The sequence below is a fragment of the Pygocentrus nattereri genome, chromosome 29 (genome assembly GCF_015220715.1).
Source record: "Pygocentrus nattereri isolate fPygNat1 chromosome 29, fPygNat1.pri, whole genome shotgun sequence".
Classification (NCBI taxonomy): domain Eukaryota; kingdom Metazoa; phylum Chordata; class Actinopteri; order Characiformes; family Serrasalmidae; genus Pygocentrus; species Pygocentrus nattereri.
The window spans coordinates 8,140,863-8,159,018 of record NC_051239.1 but is presented as its reverse complement, the minus strand read 5'-3'; the positions used below and the strand labels follow the sequence as shown (position 1 = coordinate 8,159,018).

General features: G+C 45.9%; 1 protein-coding gene across 6 annotated transcripts in view; it reads right to left on the bottom strand.

Annotated features, from left to right (window-relative positions):
- The window catches only part of gpat2 (glycerol-3-phosphate acyltransferase 2, mitochondrial), a 309,817-nt gene that overhangs the window by 36,718 nt on the left and 254,943 nt on the right, over window positions 1–18,156 (bottom strand). For all 6 annotated transcript variants that reach the window (XR_005129900.1, XM_037536042.1, XM_037536041.1 and 3 more), the window contains 3 exons: window positions 12,489–12,605; window positions 12,014–12,113; window positions 3,894–4,027 (listed from right to left, as the gene is read on the bottom strand). Coding sequence is in view for 5 of the 6 variants with exons in the window: in XM_037536042.1 (XP_037391939.1) it covers window positions 3,894–4,027; window positions 12,014–12,113; window positions 12,489–12,605 (351 nt within the window). In the remaining variant the exon portion in view is untranslated. The remainder of the gene's footprint in view (window positions 1–3,893; window positions 4,028–12,013; window positions 12,114–12,488; window positions 12,606–18,156) is intronic.

Sequence of the window (18,156 nt, the reverse complement as noted above, 5' to 3'; positions counted from 1 at the left end):
TAGAATTGGCCACAGCCAGGACTAATAAAGTTTAAACTCTCAAGACATAGAAACCGAATTGGTTTGACGTGACAAAAACTGGATCAAATGTTATGAATGTTATGGTGTACATCTAATAGGCCATTTTTTGGAATCTCATCCTTTTAATTAAATCTTGTTTAGTAAATTGTTAGAAAAAGGTATGAACAGGGATGGACGTACCAGTGGGGATGGGGAAGGAAATGGGGTTGTTTTTGATTTCCTTCAGTTCTGTATTACTGTCAAAGAAGTGCTTGATTAACATGAAACAAATAAATTCATCACAAAAAATAACTAATAAACTCTACAAATCAGGTTGAAACACTCCTTATAACTTCAGTGTGAACCGATGAGGTTAAAATGCAGGAGGCTGAAAAGGCGCATATAGACTACATGGCCAAAACGACTATACTGACCTGTTCTCATTGGCTGTTGTGTACTGTTCCTTATTTAAAAAACTTAGATTAAAACACTCCTTATAGCTTCAGTGTAAATAGGTGGGGCTAAACTGCAGTAGGCTGAATAGGCAGAAATACACTATATGGCCAAAAGTATGTGCACACCTGACCATCGCACTTATGAGCTTGTAGGACATCCCATTCCGAAATCATGGGCATTAATATAGAGGTGGTCCCCCTTTCCAGTTATAACCCTCCTCTATAAGCCTCCACTCTTCTGGAAAGAGTGGAAAACAAGATTTTAGCGTATATGTGGCATTCAGTAAATGAGCATTTGTGAAGTCAGGCAGTGATGTTGGATAAGAAGTTCCACTGAATTTCCAATTCATCCATCCAAGATGTCCAGTGGGGTTGAGGTCAGGGCTCTGTCTTAATGGAGTTCACTTTGTGCACAGTTGCTCAGTCATGCTGGAACAGGGAAGGGCCTTGCCCAAACTGCTGCCACAAAGTTGGCATTTTTTATCACTGTTCCCAGCGCTCGAGGGTCCAGTAGTGGCATGCTTAATACCACTCTAGCCCATTTCTTGGCATTACAATTAGTATTATTTGGCTTGAATGCAGCTGCTCAGTCATGGAAACCCATTTCATGAAGCGTCTGATGCATAGCTCTCGTGCTGATGTTGCTTCCAGAGGCACTTTGGAACTCTGTAGTAAAAGTAATAACAGAGGATAGGCTATACTCTTTAGCACCTGGCGCCTCTGCTCTTTGAGCTTGCAGCAAAAATGGCATTCTAAGACAGTGGCGCTGTGTGAAGTCTCTAAGCTCTTCAGTAGAACCCTTTCAACTGCCAGTATCTTTACAGAGCCTGCATGGCTAGGTGCTTGATTTTATATACCGGTTAGCAATGGGTGTAACTGAAACACCTGAAAGTAATCATAAGAATCATGTCCACAAACTTTTGGCCATACAGAGGATTTGAATGCATTGGTTTGTCACATCATTAAAACAATAACTTCAATATAGGTTGCATTTGTAACGCAAGTTTCCATATATGGACCATATGGACTGGGGACTGAACAGGATTATTTAAAACTTCAACTGTATTTACATGCTACATTAAAGTCCACTCCATTCAGCATTAATTTTAGAAAATTCATCTATGACATGGGGCCTTTAAGGCTTAAGAACGCATTACAATGATGATAAAATTCCAGTCGGTACTGAAAAGCTCCCAAACCTTTTTACTTTCTCTTGAAAATACACCATATCGGACATATGAGGCTATTCTTATGATGGCAACGATATGTCAACATATGTTCAAACATTAAACGCACGTAGCACTTATGAATGTTATTTGGCCCTTAGTGTAAAGCCAACGTAAATCGTCTCGTGTGTAATCTGCTCAGACTCATTATAAATCTGAGTACATTTAAGCATGGTGTCTTCAGAGCATTAACTTCCAAGCATGTTTATGTACCACTTCTGAGACTGAATATGTTATGGTGTCCCAACAGTACAGTTTGAATAAGCAGCTATTAATTAGTCTTATGACTTCGCCAATAACTACATAATCCAATCTGTGTGGAGCTCCATTTCCTCACTACAGTATGTAAATGTTCATTCCCCATCCGCTGCACTGCACTAACTCCTGATGTTTCCTTTTTATTTCTGCCTTATTTATACATTCAAAGAATACACTATTAAATGCATAGACCAGCATGCACTGGCAAAAGTAAAATGTGCTTTGATAAGACCTTTCAAAAGTGCTGCGCTAAGCACAAAGAGTGTACTGAAATTAATTGGATCATTCAAATTGACCTATCCAATACAGCTTGGGGCTAACAGCAAATGATCTACGGTTTTCAAACTTAGAGAGTGGACATTGGTCATTGTGTCACTTCCAGCCAGTCAGTATAACCCATGTCTGAAGTTAGCATCACTTAAGAAGAGTTTCAGGATTTATGCTAAGAAAGAGTTTAAAGTTAACTGCTAATGGTTAATGGAGTTAATGGAGACGTGTCTGTAGGCTAACACAGCTAACCAGTAATGAAAGCTAATACTTGGGGGAAAAAATAAACATAAAATGTGACAAATATAGCACAGGCCACATTTTATATTTCAAAAATAATTGTGCACTAAAATGTGTTAAAGTGTGCTCTCCCTGTAGAGGATGTGGAGGCCAAAGGTTTGCATACGATACATATGTATGTATATACTCCCTCCCTCTCTTAACACATAGCCAAAAAGCCTACTTTACTTTTAATGCAAGTCAATGGAACCAGACTTTTTTAAAAGTCTCAATCATATTCAGCTGTTTGATTCAGTCCATTCATCATGAAATTTACAATGTCTTGGGCAGCTGCTATATTCAAAAACTGAAAAATTACAAAAATGAGGTTTTGTTTGGAGGTGTATATATATATATATATATATATATATATACACACACACACACACACACACATACATACACACAAACACACACATATACATACATACATATACATATTATATATATACACACACACACATAAACACATATATATATACATATATATACATATTATATATATATATACACACACACATACACATATACATATATATATAGCTCACTTTCAACAACATGGATGATGTTGGAAAACTGATTTCTAATGATTTCTGGAAACAACCCCTTCTCTAGCAACCAAGCTTCATAACTTTTTTTTTTTGTGCGTCACGATTGACCCCTCCAAGTCATGTGCTCATTTCCTGCCCCCTTGTTTCATGATTCCACCCCTGAACGTTTCCTCCCATTTTCCGCCTGTCCCTCGTCATCCCTGTGATATATAAGCCCCGTGTTTGCCCTGGTCCGTGCTGGATGTATTTTTTGAAGTGTTTTGGATGGACGCATGTTTGATATCTGTTTGAATTATTTTGTTTGGTGTTTCTTCCGGCCTCAGTAGTCTGTTTTTTCCTGTGTTCATTTTTTGTCATGTCTATTCCCCGCTCTATCCGTGTTGGCTCCCTGACCCTGGACTGTCTCAACCCCGATTACGGATTTGCCCTCAATGAATCTTGCTTTTCTCCGCAGATGTGTCCGCCTCCTCGTCGCTCCTCCTTACATTGCGATAGCTGATACTTTTCGATCTTTTTGTTTGCCTTATTTTCTATTCTACTCTATTCTGAATAGTTTTGAGGTAGGCATGCTTTGTAATATTGTTCTCATAATCTCAGACTAAAATATACAAGTGGGGCTCCAAACATCACACCAGTGAAAATGAAAACAATCGCCTTTCTAGTGATCTGCAGGTCTCGTGTAAATTCTACTATCCGCAGCACTGAAGCCTACTGGACGGATTTTTTCTTTGGACAACAGAGCTGGCATTTTGTACTTAAAATGCCAAAATCCTCTTAAATCTCCAGCCAAGATAAAATCAACAGATAAGCTGCATGTTTATCGTTCGCCCTTTGTGAAGTGGTGCATGCTTGTTTACCTTATCCAGCCATGCCGGACCTGGACCGGGCAGACGCTGTAGGGAACTCGCAGGTTGTGGAAGAAGAGCGTCAGAGAGATCAGAGCTTGATCTAAAGCACTTTGACGAATATATACATACACCAGTGGTCCATTCTGTAACACAAAACAGTGAATGACCCTTTTTACCGAGCGCACATGAGCACCACTCAATCCCACTTCACACCACATAAATGGTCATGAACTTTTGTTTTTGAGCTTGTTTTGGAGAGGTGTCCTCTGAAGCACTTACAGCACGACGACACAAAGACAAAACACACACTGGGCCCTCAACTCTCGCCACACTCACGGCCACTAACCATCCTCGACGTAGCTCAATTAAATTTAAATGTAACGCTGCAGTTAGAGGACGCTGGTCTATTTTCCATCTGCTTTGCACCCACATATTGACTTTTAAACACCGTGCAGGCTCTCATAACATTACTGCAAACCCATATATACACAGGGCACTGAAAAGACAATACATGTATTTATTTCTGTATAAAATGAGTAGAAAATAAGAGTAATTACACTTCTGATAAGTGTTTTTTGAAAATGTACTTTATTCGAGTATTATTGAACCTGAATAACTGTACCCCTGAAGAATTACATGTCCATGAGAAAGGAAAAAAAAACACAACATACTTTTAGAACTTCATAACACTCCTTATGAATCTTAAAGGTCAGGAGACTCTTGCCAAACCATTGAGCTCTTGTACATTTGAATTTACTGGTTTTAATAAATATCTGATCAAATTCACAACTGTTATACTGTTATATACCTGAGAACGTACTTTTTTCCCACTGAAGTATGGTTTTTTTCTATAGTTCTTTTCTAAACGGAGTAAGATTATAAGGCATCATGCTTTCACATGGTTCACTCTGTATCTATATCTACCCGTCTGTCTACACCATGTGTCCAAAAGTATCTAAACAACCCTCTTAATAATTTACTGAATTCAGCTACTTTAAGGTGCACCCAAGTGCTCACATCATGTTCAAATGTGCATACATAGCTTCAATAACGTTTACAGAAAAGCATTACCAATAGAATGAGACACTCTGGAGCAGCTACATGAGTCTAAGGTCCCCATGCCCAATCCCAAGCATCAGCTAGAGTGGTATAAAGTACCCCAGTACTGGTCTGTGGAGTAGTGGAACTGCATTCTCTAGAGTGATGAAGCTCCATTCGATATGTTTAGTGTGTTTGGGTGTCCAGAAAACTAACCATCCAACCTCACTAATGCTCTTGAGGCTGAACGCAATCAAATCCTCACAGCAATGTTCCAACATCTAGTGTAAGGTATTCAAAGAAGTGTAGAAGTTGTTACCGCAGCAAAGGAGGACAAACTCCCTATTAATACCCTATTAATCATTTCAGAAGAACTGCTGGATGAGCAGGTGTCTACAAGGGTTTGGTTGGTTAGTTGATGTACACAGATAGAACAGTCGGTCGATGTAGACAGATCGACCGGTTGGTCACTCACTGTAGACAGATACAGCGACTGGTCTGTCAGTCAATGTGGACAGATAGACTGCTCAGTCCGTCGGTTGATGTATGTAAATCAGTCAGTAGATAGAGTGTTTGGTTGGTCAGTGAAGAAAGACAGACCAATTGATTGGCAAATTGGGCGATGTAGACAGACAGCCCAGTGGTTTGGTTGGCTGATGTAAAGAGACAGACAGATCGGTACATGCAGCAATGTAGACAAACAGAGCAGTTGTTTGGTCGGTGTAGACAGATAGACCAGTCAGTTGGACAACATACACACAGATTTGTCAGTCAGGCAATGTAGATAGATAGATAGATAGATAGATAGATAGATAGACAGATAGATAGATAGATAGATAGATAGATAGATAGATAGATAGATAGATAGATAGATAGATAGATACAGTGGGTTGCAAAAGTATTCATACCCCTTGAACTTTTCCATATTTTGTCACATTACAACCACAAACATAAATATATTTCACTGGAATTTAATGTGAAAGACCAACACAAAGTGGTATACAATTGTGAAGTGGAAAGAAAATTATACATGAATCAAAACATTTTTTACAAATAAAAAACTAATAAGTGCGGCGTGCAAAAGTATTCAGCCCCCCTGAGTCAATACTTTGTGGAGCCACCTTTTGCTGCAATTACAGCTGCAAGTCTTTTAGGGTATGTCTCCACCAGCTTTGCACATCTAGTGACTGAAATTCTTGCCCATTCCTCTTTGCAAAACAGCTCAAGCTCAGTCAGACTGGATGGAGAGCGTTTGTGAACAGCAGTTTTGAGATCTTGCCACAAATTCTCAATTGGGTTTGACTGGGCCATTCTAACACATGAATATTCTTTTTTTTAAACCACTCCATTGTAGCTCTGGCTTTATGTTTAGGGTCGTTGTCCTGCTGGAAGGTGAACCTCCGCCCCAGTCTCAAATCTTTTGCTGACTCCAACAGGTTTTCTTCCAAGATTGCCCTGTATTTGGCTCCATCCATCTTCCCATCAACTTTGACCAACTTCCCGGTCCCTGCTGAAGAGAAGCACCCCAGAGCATGATGCTGCCACCACCATATTTGACAGTGGGGATGGTGTTTTCAGAGTGATGTGCAGTGTTATTTCTCCGCCACGCATAGCGTTTTGCATTGTGGCCAAAAAGTTCTATTTTGGTCTCGTCTGACCAAAGCACCTTCTTCCACATGTTTGCTGTGTCCTCAACATGGCTTCTGGCAAACTGCAAACGGGACTTCTTATGGTTTTCTTTTAACAATGGCTTTCTCCTTGCCACTCTTCCATAAAGACCACATTTGTGTAGTGCACGACTAATTGTTGTCCTGTGGACAGTTTCCCCCACCTGAGCTGTGGCTCTCTGCATTTCATCCAGAGTCACCATGGGCCTCTTGGCTGCCTCTCTGATCAGTGATCTCCTTGTTCGGCCTGTAAGTTTAGGTGGACGGCCTTGTCTTGGCAGGTTTACTGTGGTGCCATACTCTTTCCATTTCCGGATGATGGATTGAACAGTGCTCCGTGAGATGTTCAAAGCTTGGGAAATCTTTTTATAACCTAAGCCTGCTTTAAACTTCTCCAAAACCATATTCCTAACCTGTCTGGTGTGTTCTTTGGACTTCATGATGCTGTTTGCTCCCCAATATTCTCTTAACCAACATCTGAGGCCGTCACGGAGCAGCTGTATTTGTACTGAGATTAGATTACACACAGGTGGACCCTTTTGAGTCATTAGCAGTCATCAGGCAACTTCTGAATGCAATTGGTTGCACTCAGGGAAAAGGGGGCTGAATACTTTTGCACGTCGCACTTATTAGTTTTTTATTTGTAAAAAATGTTTTGATTCATGTATAATTTTCTTTCCACTTCACAATTGTATACCACTTTGTGTTGGTCTTTCACATTAAATTCCAGTGAAATATATTTATGTTTGTGGTTGTAATGTGACAAAATATGGAAAAGTTCAAGGGGTATGAATACTTTTGCAACCCACTGTAGATAGACAGAGACAGACAGACAGACAGACCAGTCAGTTGGTCTATGTAGACAGAAAGACTGGTTGGTCAGTCAGTCAATGCAAGTAGCCTAGTTGGTCAATGTAAATAGGTCTAACCAGTCGGTTGATTGGTCGATATACACATAAATCAGTTGGTCTTCCTACCTAATGTATAAATACACACACAGCATGAATTTTGCCTTGAAGTTAAATCTGTTAAAGTAAATCCGTTATCATGCAGTTTACTGAACAGCCTCTCCCAAAGCCCACAGTTGTGTTTTGTCATTTTGATATGACCAAAATGCTTTTCGTTAATGTTTAGAATGTAGCCTAATAGGTTCTAGATAAAAACAAGGGATAAACAAACTGGAAATAAAGTGTACCTCTGAGAACCATGAACAGAGTCATATTACAAAACATGAAAATACTGTCTGAGCTGTCTAAACTCAGTAACTTTGCAACAACTGTTGAAAGAAAAAAAAGTGCACAGAAAATCAAGCTAAAGGTTTACGTTAGGAAAGTGGGAGTCATTAATCCATTTTCATTTGTGGTCCATAACAATGTCGCAAAAGAGTGTTCATCCAGCCTTCATGTGAAACATTTAGAGTGTGGATGTCTTTGTCTTTAACTGAAATATTCATTGGCTCTGCATTATCCATGGTTTCCTGAGGAGTAGCACAAAAGCTGTAGTTACCACAATAATAAAATCAGGAGCCTTTGCAAATACTGTAAGGATGGGAGAATTTGCATAAATTTGTGTTTGCAAATTCCTGGAGGGACTGTAATCATGCAAACAGTACCACATATTAACCTCACTGCACTTATGAGGAGCCAACTGGTTAGTACCTCAGCCTCAGCTTCATTTTTAATCAGTCTGTCTTGGTATGACGAGCAGTACTAACTCACATATTGAAACTCCTTTGGCTGAAAGGTGATTTAAACACCTGAAAGATTTAAGTGCAGATGAATGCTGATGTGACACCATCACTAATATTGTCACAAATAATTACACAGCAGGTTTTTCTTTCCTGTAAATAAACCAGTTTGGGCTTTAATTTGTGAACGCATTGCAAACCAAAGAGGAGAACATGCTCATTTGGCATTAAAGGAAATCCAGGTTTTGAACAGCCAAGAGTCCCCAAATTTGGATGGGATGTGTGTACATCATATACAAACCCAGTTCCAAAAAAGTTGGGACACTACATGAAATGGCAATAAAACAGAAAGCAGTGATTTGTAAATTCAGTCTGATCTATATTCAATTTAAAAAAGTGCAAAACACATTTGATTGTTTTTTTGTAAATATGCTCATTCCACATATGATGCTTGCAACACATTCCAAAAAATGTTGACACAGTAACAAGTTTACATCATATTTTCTTTTATCAGCACTAAATAAACCTTTGGCACCAACTTGATTCAGGTTTTAAAAGCCATTCTTCAATTATACAAGTCTTCAGTTGTGCAACCATGTGGGGCCTTTGTTGTATTTTGTATTTCATAATTGCACCTACCCTCTGTCATTCTGTTGTAACGTGTGCAGAACGTTTCTTGGGTGTTCTCATGTTGAAACAAGCATGGATGTCCCTGAAAAAGACGGTGTCTAAAAGGCAGCGCATGTTGCTTCAAAATGTGTACACAACTTTAAGCGTTCATGGTGACTTCACAGATGTGCAAGGATGTATACACTGTCAGATCCTGCCTTTTAATCTTTACTAACAATCTGGATAGTACTATTCCTATTTATTCCAGAGCACAAAATCTTTCCATAAACAATGGAAAATCTTGACTCACCACAATACATGTTTCCCCAGTGCATCAGTCCATTTGAGCCTGAGCCCAGAGGAGTCTGCAGTGTTTCTGTATGCTATTGACACTCTTGGTTCGACTGTGTATAGTACAATCTTAACTTTGTGGAAGCACAGACGAACAGCGTGTCAAAGTATTCCCGAGCCCTTGCAGTGATAGCCATCACTTGAACATGCCGAGTATTAATGTAGTGCTGTGTGAGGGATTATAGGGCACTTGGGGTCTTTGCCCTTGCAGTGATTTTTTTCTAGACTTCTTGCATTATTTAATATTATAATGCACCGTAGACTATGAAAGTCTTTGCAAGTTTTGGCAAAGTGGTGAGTCTCGCTCCATTCTTGCTCATAAAGGCCTATGCATGTTCAGGAGGCTCCTTTTATAATCAAGCATGATCACATCACTTTTTTTAACAAAGTTTTTAGTCTTATTTTGTCCAGGCATCAGTTTTAGAATGAGCACATATTTATAAAAACAATTATGTCAATAAGATAAAACATCAAATATGTTGTTTTGTACCGCTTTTGTTTAAAACACAGGATTTGCACATCACTGCTTTCTGTTTTTATTTCAGATGCTGTCTTAACATTTTTGGAATTGTTTGTGCTATTGTACGCTATACATTAGCTGTGCATCTGTTTTATTCGCAGCTCAGAATACAGTTGAGGTGTGGGACATGCTTACCTATTAAATATGTTGAATATTTAAATCACAATGTTTATATGTGTTTTAAATGATGTGAATTAGGAAGTGAAAAGGAGAAGGATTTCCAATACAACCAGGGTTCTGGTTGAACGCTACTATTTTAACTCTACATATAAAACATTACTTTTATGATTTTAAGCTCTCCATCCAGTCTTCGATCCTCTCAGCGTTTCTTCATGATGCCATCACGGAGTTTTTCCTTACTTTCAGCTTCCTTGTTACAGGTCTGGACCCCCATTAAACAGAAAACCCCTGCTTTCTGTGAAGCTGCTGCGACAATGTCCACTGCAAGCAGTATTCCACAAATAACATGGAGGGGTTGCTGTGAGCAAGCTGACGGCGGCAGTGTAACCATTCTAGAAGACGTGTCTGGTGAGAGAACATCTGAGGAACGGACGTCCTCTCCTTGAGTTTCAAAATCAGAATTCAGTTTGCCATACCTGGACAGATAAAAAAGACTTTAGGGCACCAAACAGCATAGAGAAGTGAGGCTTCCAAGGCTGCACACCCTGCCTCTGAGGCATGACACATCGCACTGCCCAAAGCTCCCTCTGTCCTTGAAGGAGAATGGCTAGCTGGTGTGCTACGTGCCTCTTCACTGCATCAGCACATCGCTCTGCAAAGAAAAGAGCTGCTGTTCCTGCCAAGTGAATTTCAGCCTGGACTCTCAGCCATGAAGGGCACACGGCACAGCTTTGATTAGAGACACAGGGCACAACACAGCTTTAACTAGGCACGTCTAAGAAGGATTTGCTGTGATGTACAGTACTGATGCACTATAACAACTGATTTTAACAGAACCATTGCAAAAATAACTGCCATCATCGACCACAAATAAATATATCTAGCAATAATACATCCACCTGTGTCGACTACTGATTATTTAAAATTATCTCTAAAAAAAAAAAAAAAAATCAATTAATTTTTTTAAATTGCCGATTATTAAGAAAAAAGAAGAAAAAAAGGCCAATATTGATTCTCACTGGGGCGGCACGGTGGGTAGCGCTGTTGCCTCACAGCGAGGAGGGTGGGGGTGAAGGCTAACACAGGCTTCCTCCCAAACCTGCAAAGTGCCACCGCATCTTTTCAAACTGCCACTAACGCAACGTCATTCGACAGCTGAACGCACTCAGAGGAAAGCGCCAACTGCCAGTTATGTCAGCTAACAGACGCTTGCACTGACTAGCATCACATTGGGTGATGAGGGTGGAGAGGAGGGGGGCATCCTACCCACCCTAACAGAGTGAGGCTAGCTGTGCTCTCTTGGACTCCCAGCTACAGACACCTGTAGCGTCACTAGGGGTCAAAGTCGTGATCTCTTGATGATGGGGCCATTACTTTAACACTTAAAACAGTTGCCCCACACTAAACATCCAGTATCGACTGAATTATTCAGCAAAAACACTGGTACCACCAATTCTGGTAGTTTGATCATTTTGTGCTGATAAATTTTACATTTACAAAAGGTTATTTTTCATATATCCATTGGCAGTAATACTTAGCCCACCAGTCAGACATCAGACAAGTTGTTTGTAAATATAGTTTTTCAATGCTGCAGTAGGAAAATGCTCGTGGATCCTCACTCTGTTCTCTTGGTTTTTAATAATGGACTCTCCTGTTTAACTGCATGCGACTATGGTGACGAGTAACTGGAAGCCCCCTAACAAAACTGCTCTGCACATTTCCCACCTGCTCCCATTCATTACAGTGCATCACTAATAATACTCCAGAGTATCACACATTAGTGGAATAAACAGAAATGAAAAGGAATTAACTCTACATTCCTCTTTATAAAAATAAATAAGAGCTGCAAATCGAGAGTTTACAACAGAGGCATGCAGGTCAGCACTGAGCGTGAGCTGTAAAATGCTGAAAGGACAGGAAGGAGAAAATAATACGCCTGATAGAAAAGCAGGAGAAATGGAGTGAGGAGAGATGAACACAATGCGTGAGTGATGGGACATGATTAGGCTGCAGCATGAGGTGAACAGATGAGGAGAAAGTGATGAAGAGCAGTAACAGAAGGAGAGAAAGATGAATGGAGGAGGGAGGAGGAGTGTGACAGAAGGAGGAAAAAAAAGGAGTATGATGAGCGACGTACCAGCTGTGTGGCTCGGTGGAGAGTAGCCAGCTGATTCAGATTAACCTGTACACTGTAGAACATTAACCGGAACAGCTTCAACAACATCCAGCTGGCCAATCTGAAAAAGGGGGAAAGGGGGAGAAAAAACAGGAGAATAACAAAAACAAAAAGGAAGAAATACAAAGAAACAAACAAACAAACAAACAAACAAATAAATAAATAAGACAAAGGAAATGAAGAAAAAAAAAGACAAGCAGAAAGAGAAAGAGGATAAAGAAAATGAGGCCAAAAGAAAAGGTGGGACAAACAAAAGAAAGGAAGAAAGAGTAGCAAAGAAAAATAGTAATATTATATATATATATATAAAATAGAGAGAGAGAGAGAGAGAGAGAGAGGAAAAAACAGTGAGAGAAAAAAAACAAGAGATCAGAGAGCGTTAGCTGTATTAAAGGGTACAGTATTGGGGGGCTTAAATGGGTTCTGATGGTCAGACCGGAGCAGAGCAGGGGACACAACAGTCTGAAGCACAGACACAATCCTGCCAGCTCCTCCAGCTCTCTGCTCCTCTTCCTCCTCCTCCCTCACATCCCTCCTTCCGGCTGGCATCAGCCTACACACACACACACACACACACACACAATTGCAATTACAAAACTTGTAAATACAGCTTTTTGGGATGAAACTCAAATCAAGTTTTTGTTTTACATGCATGTATGTTACATGTTGTACCTCAGTTTCTGGAAAGAACAACATCTGACATATCGGAAAACACATTTTTATTTCCCTAATAAAGGCGGTATTAATCATAATATAGAGCTGATATTTCATCTATATAACGTCGCAACAGCAGATATGAAAAAAATCTTGAAAGTGGTCTGTAGTGGATAAAAACTTTCAAATGTTCAGCACATTTTTTTTAGAGTTAATTTAACAAGTACTTACAGTACTGTGCAAGTGTCAGAGGCCACCCATTAAAAATGACCATTAAGCTTATATTTCAGGAGATTCAGGATATTAGACATAAGATAACTGCCATGCATAAATAAGGAGAAAGCATTTCCAAAGCGAGTTTTTCGAAACTGAAGTTTAAAAAAGATGAACAGTTCCTAACAACGTTCTGCAGAAGCTGGTAGACCAACAAACAGCACTTTAACAAACATTGCGCCCATCAGATAAACAGAGCTTTCGTCTTTGAGAGAGAGGAGAAAATCAAGCTGCTTCAGATCTGAAAACATCCACAGTCCATCCTTCCACTGTAAGAAGACAGCTCAGTGCTATGGGTCTGATCAAGAAGAAGAAAAAAAAATTTACACATCAACACAGAAGCTGCTGGTGTTGGTTCAGGGTTCAAATCCCTCTTTTGGGCAGAAAGACTAGTTTACTGCTTTGGGAAAAACTCAACACTGCGCTTGGTTTTCTCTGAAATACACTTGCCTGGTCTTGCTTGTTCAGAGTGCTGCGCATTCATTTAAAGCTGCACTCTATTCATCCTTTTTTGTTAAAACAAAGACGTAACACTACAGTCTGGAGAAGAAAAAGAAAACAAGACAAACAAAAAAATCACGCTGAACAATAACAAACGTCAGGAGACGCTGGGTTGGACTTGGCAGGTGTTTTTCGGACCACATCATGCACCTTTATGTATTACCATCACATGCAAAGGCTCAAAATGCAGCTCCAGATAGAGGGAGTGGGTTCTTTTTGAATTCTCTTTCAACACGATTGCACCAAATGTAGTTAGGGTTGCCAGATTTCAGTGAGTCTGAATAACCCAACATCTTTTGAAAACTACTTCAACTGTTGTTTTAACAGAGGCTACTGCAAATGTGCATTCATGAGCTCCTTCTGGTGCAGATTCACTGTGACTTGCATGTTAATAGCACTGCCTACTGGATGAACGTCAGACTGCAAGTGATATCCAAAGCCATGCTTACATGCTCTGTGTGTTAAAAACGAGGAGCTCTCCATTGTTGTACTGGAGTCCCAGTGAAATTCAGCTATAGACGCTTTTGGAAAACGTGTAATATTATATTTTAGATTTTAAGGTTCAGAATTTCACTCATCTGAGTGTCACCCTGGGACACTAACTGTACAGAAAAGGCTGTTTTTTCTCTGACACTCACACTGTATCCTGTAACACACTTTTAATAGTAAAAGGATAAAACATTGTGGCATGCGCCCACCCCCGGGCCCCGACCACGATGGCCACGAGAAACGGCAGGAAGTGACAAACACTGGCGAGGACAGCGGGGAGAGGTCCATGAGTAGGTGGGGGACGGAGCGCAAAGCCTGAGCTCCGAGAGACGGGAGGAGGAGGGGACAACGATGACAAGAGGCACGAGGGCAAGAAGTGAGGCTGAGCTGCCAGCTGGGGGTGGTGATGGGAAGGCAGAACGGCAAGCTCTCGTTCCCTCTTGTCTGGGGTGCCTTTGAAAAGAGCTGAGAGGGAACAGAGCGAGAGCGAGAGGGGGAACGGAGCAAGAGCGCGAGAGAGGGGGAACGGAGCGAGGGCAAGGGGGAACAGAGCAAGAGCGAGAGAGAGGGGGAACGGAGCGAGAGCAAGGGGGAACAGAGCAAGAGCGAGAGAGAGGGGGAACGGAGCGAGAGCGAGAGAGAGGGGGAACGGAGCGAGAGCGAGAGAGAGGGGGAACGGAGCGAGAGCGAGGGGGAACAGAGCGAGAGAGAGAGAGAGGGGGAACGGAGCGAGAGCGAGAGAGAGGGGGAACGGAGCGAGAGCGAGAGAGAGGGGGAACGGAGCGAGGGCAAGGGGGAACGGAGCGAGGGCAAGGGGGAACAGAGCGAGAGCGAGAGAGAGGGGGAACGGAGCGAGGGCGAGAGAGAGGGGGAACGGAGCGAGGGCAAGGGGGAACAGAGCGAGAGCGAGAGAGAGGGGGAACGGAGCGAGGGAGAGAGCGAGGGGGAACGGAGCGAGAGCGAGAGAGAGGGGGAACGGAGCGAGGGAGAGAGCGAGGGGGAACGGAGCGAGAGCAAGAGAGAGGGGGAACGGAGCGAGAGAGAGGGGGAACAGAGCAAGGGCGAGAGCGAACGGAGCGAGAGCGAGGGGGAACGGAACGAGAGCGAGGGAGAACGGAACGAGAGTGAGAGAGAAGGGGAACAGAACGAGAGAGAGGGGGAACGGAGCGAGAGCGAGGGGGAACGGAGCGAGGGAGAGAGCGAGGGGGAACGGAGCGAGAGAGAGAGGGAACGGAGCGAGAGAGAGGGGGAACGGAGCGAGAGAGAGGGGGAACGGAGCGAGAGAGAGGGGGAACGGAGCGAGAGCGAGAGAGAGGGGGAACGGAGCGAGGGCGAGAGCGAGGGGGAACGGAGCGAGGGCGAGAGCGAGGGGGAACGGAGCGAGGGCGAGAGAGAGGGGGAACGGAGCGAGAGCGAGAGAGAGGGGGAACGGAGCGAGGGCAAGGGGGAACGGAGCGAGAGCGAGAGAGAGGGGGAACAGAGCGAGGGCAAGAGAGAGGGGGAACAGAGCGAGAGCGAGAGAGAGGGGGAACGGAGCGAGGGCAAGGGGGAACGGAGCGAGGGCAAGGGGGAACAGAGCGAGAGCGAGAGAGAGGGGGAACGGAGCGAGGGCGAGAGAGAGGGGGAACGGAGCGAGGGCAAGGGGGAACAGAGCGAGAGCGAGAGAGAGGGGGAACGGAGCGAGGGAGAGAGCGAGGGGGAACGGAGCGAGAGCGAGAGAGAGGGGGAACGGAGCGAGGGAGAGAGCGAGGGGGAACGGAGCGAGAGCAAGAGAGAGGGGGAACGGAGCGAGAGAGAGGGGGAACAGAGCAAGGGCGAGAGCGAACGGAGCGAGAGCGAGGGGGAACGGAACGAGAGCGAGGGAGAACGGAACGAGAGTGAGAGAGAAGGGGAACAGAACGAGAGAGAGGGGGAACGGAGCGAGAGAGAGGGGGAACGGAGCGAGGGAGAGAGCGAGGGGGAACGGAGCGAGAGAGAGAGGGAACGGAGCGAGAGAGAGGGGGAACGGAGCGAGAGAGAGGGGGAACGGAGCGAGAGCGAGAGAGAGGGGGAACGGAGCGAGGGCGAGAGCGAGGGGGAACGGAGCGAGGGCGAGAGCGAGGGGGAACGGAGCGAGGGCGAGAGCGAGGGGGAACGGAGCGAGAGCGAGAGAGAGGGGGAACGGAGCGAGAGCGAGAGAGAGGGGGAACGGAGCGAGGGCAAGGGGGAACGGAGCGAGAGCGAGAGAGAGGGGGAACAGAGCGAGGGCAAGAGAGAGGGGGAACAGAGCGAGAGCGAGAGAGAGGGGGAACGGAGCGAGGGCAAGGGGGAACGGAGCGAGGGCGAGAGAGAGGGGGAACGGAGCGAGGGCAAGGGGGAAAGGAGCGAGGGCAAGGGGGAACAGAGCGAGAGCGAGAGAGAGGGGGAACAGAGCGAGAGCGAGAGAGAGGGGGAACGGAGCGAGGGCAAGAGCGAGGGGGAACGGAGCGAGGGCGAGAGCGAGGGGGAACGGAGCGAGAGCGAGAGAGAGGGGGAACGGAGCGAGAGCGAGAGCGAGGGGGAACGGAGCGAGGGCAAGGGGGAACAGAGCGAGAGCGAGAGAGAGGGGGAACGGAGCGAGAGCGAGAGAGAGGGGGAACGGAGCGAGGGAGAGAGCGAGGGGGAACGGAGCGAGAGAGAGGGGGAACGGAGCGAGGGAGAGAGCGAGGGGGAACGGAGCGAGGGTGAGAGCGAGGGGGAACGGAGCGAGAGCGAGAGAGGGGGGAACGGAGCGAGAGCGAGAGAGAGGGGGAACGGAGCGAGGGCAAGGGGGAACGGAGCGAGAGAGAGGGGGAACGGAGCGAGAGCGAGAGAGAGGGGGAACGGAGCGAGGGCAAGGGGGAACAGAGCGAGAGCGAGAGAGAGGGGGAACGGAGCGAGAGCGAGAGAGAGGGGGAACGGAGCGAGAGCGAGAGAGAGGGGGAACGGAGCGAGGGCAAGGGGGAACAGAGCGAGAGCGAGAGAGAGGGGGAACGGAGCGAGAGCGAGAGAGAGGGGGAACGGAGCGAGAGCGAGAGAGAGGGGGAACGGAGCGAGGGCAAGGGGGAACAGAGCGAGAGCGAGAGAGAGGGGGAACGGAGCGAGGGCGAGAGAGAGGGCGAACGGAGCGAGGGCGAGAGAGAGGGGGAACGGAGCGAGAGCGAGAGAGAGGGGGAACGGAGCGAGGGAGAGAGCGAGGGGGAACGGAGCGAGGGAGAGAGCGAGGGGGAACGGAGCGAGGGCGAGGGCGAGAGCAAGGGGGAACGGAGCGAGAGCGAGGGGGAACGGAGCGAGGGCGAGGGGGAACGGAGCGAGGGGGAACGGAGCGAGGGGGAACGGAGCGAGGGCGAGGGGGAACGGAGCGAGGGCGAGGGGGAACGGAGCGAGGGCGAGGGCGAGAGCGAGGGGGAATGGAGCGAGAGCGAGGGGGAACGGAGCGAGAGCGAGAGAGAGGGGGAACGGAGCGAGAGCGAGAGAGAGGGGGAGCGAGAGCGAGAGAGAGGGGGAACGGAGCGAGGGCAAGGGGGAACAGAGCGAGAGCGAGAGAGAGAGGGGGAACGGAGCGAGAGCGAGAGAGGGGGAACGGAGCGAGAGAGAGAGAGGGGGAACGGAGCGAGAGCGAGAGAGGGGGGGAACGGAGCGAGAGCCAGAGAGAGGGGGAACGGAGCGAGAGCGAGAGAGAGGGGGAACGGAGCGAGAGCGAGAGAGAGGGGGAACGGAGCGAGAGCCAGAGAGAGGGGGAACGGAGCGAGAGCGAGAGAGAGGGGGAACGGAGCGAGGGCAAGGGGGAACAGAGCGAGAGCGAGAGAGAGGGGGAACGGAGCGAGAGCGAGAGCGAGAGAGAGGGGGAACGGAGCGAGAGCGAGAGAGAGGGGGAACGGAGCGAGGGCAAGGGGGAACGGAGCGAGAGCGAGAGAGAGGGGGAACGGAGCGAGGGCGAGAGAGAGGGGGAACGGAGCGAGGGCAAGGGGGAACGGAGCGAGGGCAAGGGGGAACGGAGCGAGGGCAAGGGGGAACAGAGCGAGAGCGAGAGAGAGGGGGAACGGAGCGAGGGAGAGAGCGAGGGGGAACAGAGCGAGGGAGAGAGCGAGGGGGAACGGAGCGAGGGCGAGGGCGAGAGCAAGGGGGAACGGAGCGAGAGCGAGGGGGAACGGAGCGAGAGCGAGGGGGAACGGAGCGAGGGCGAGGGG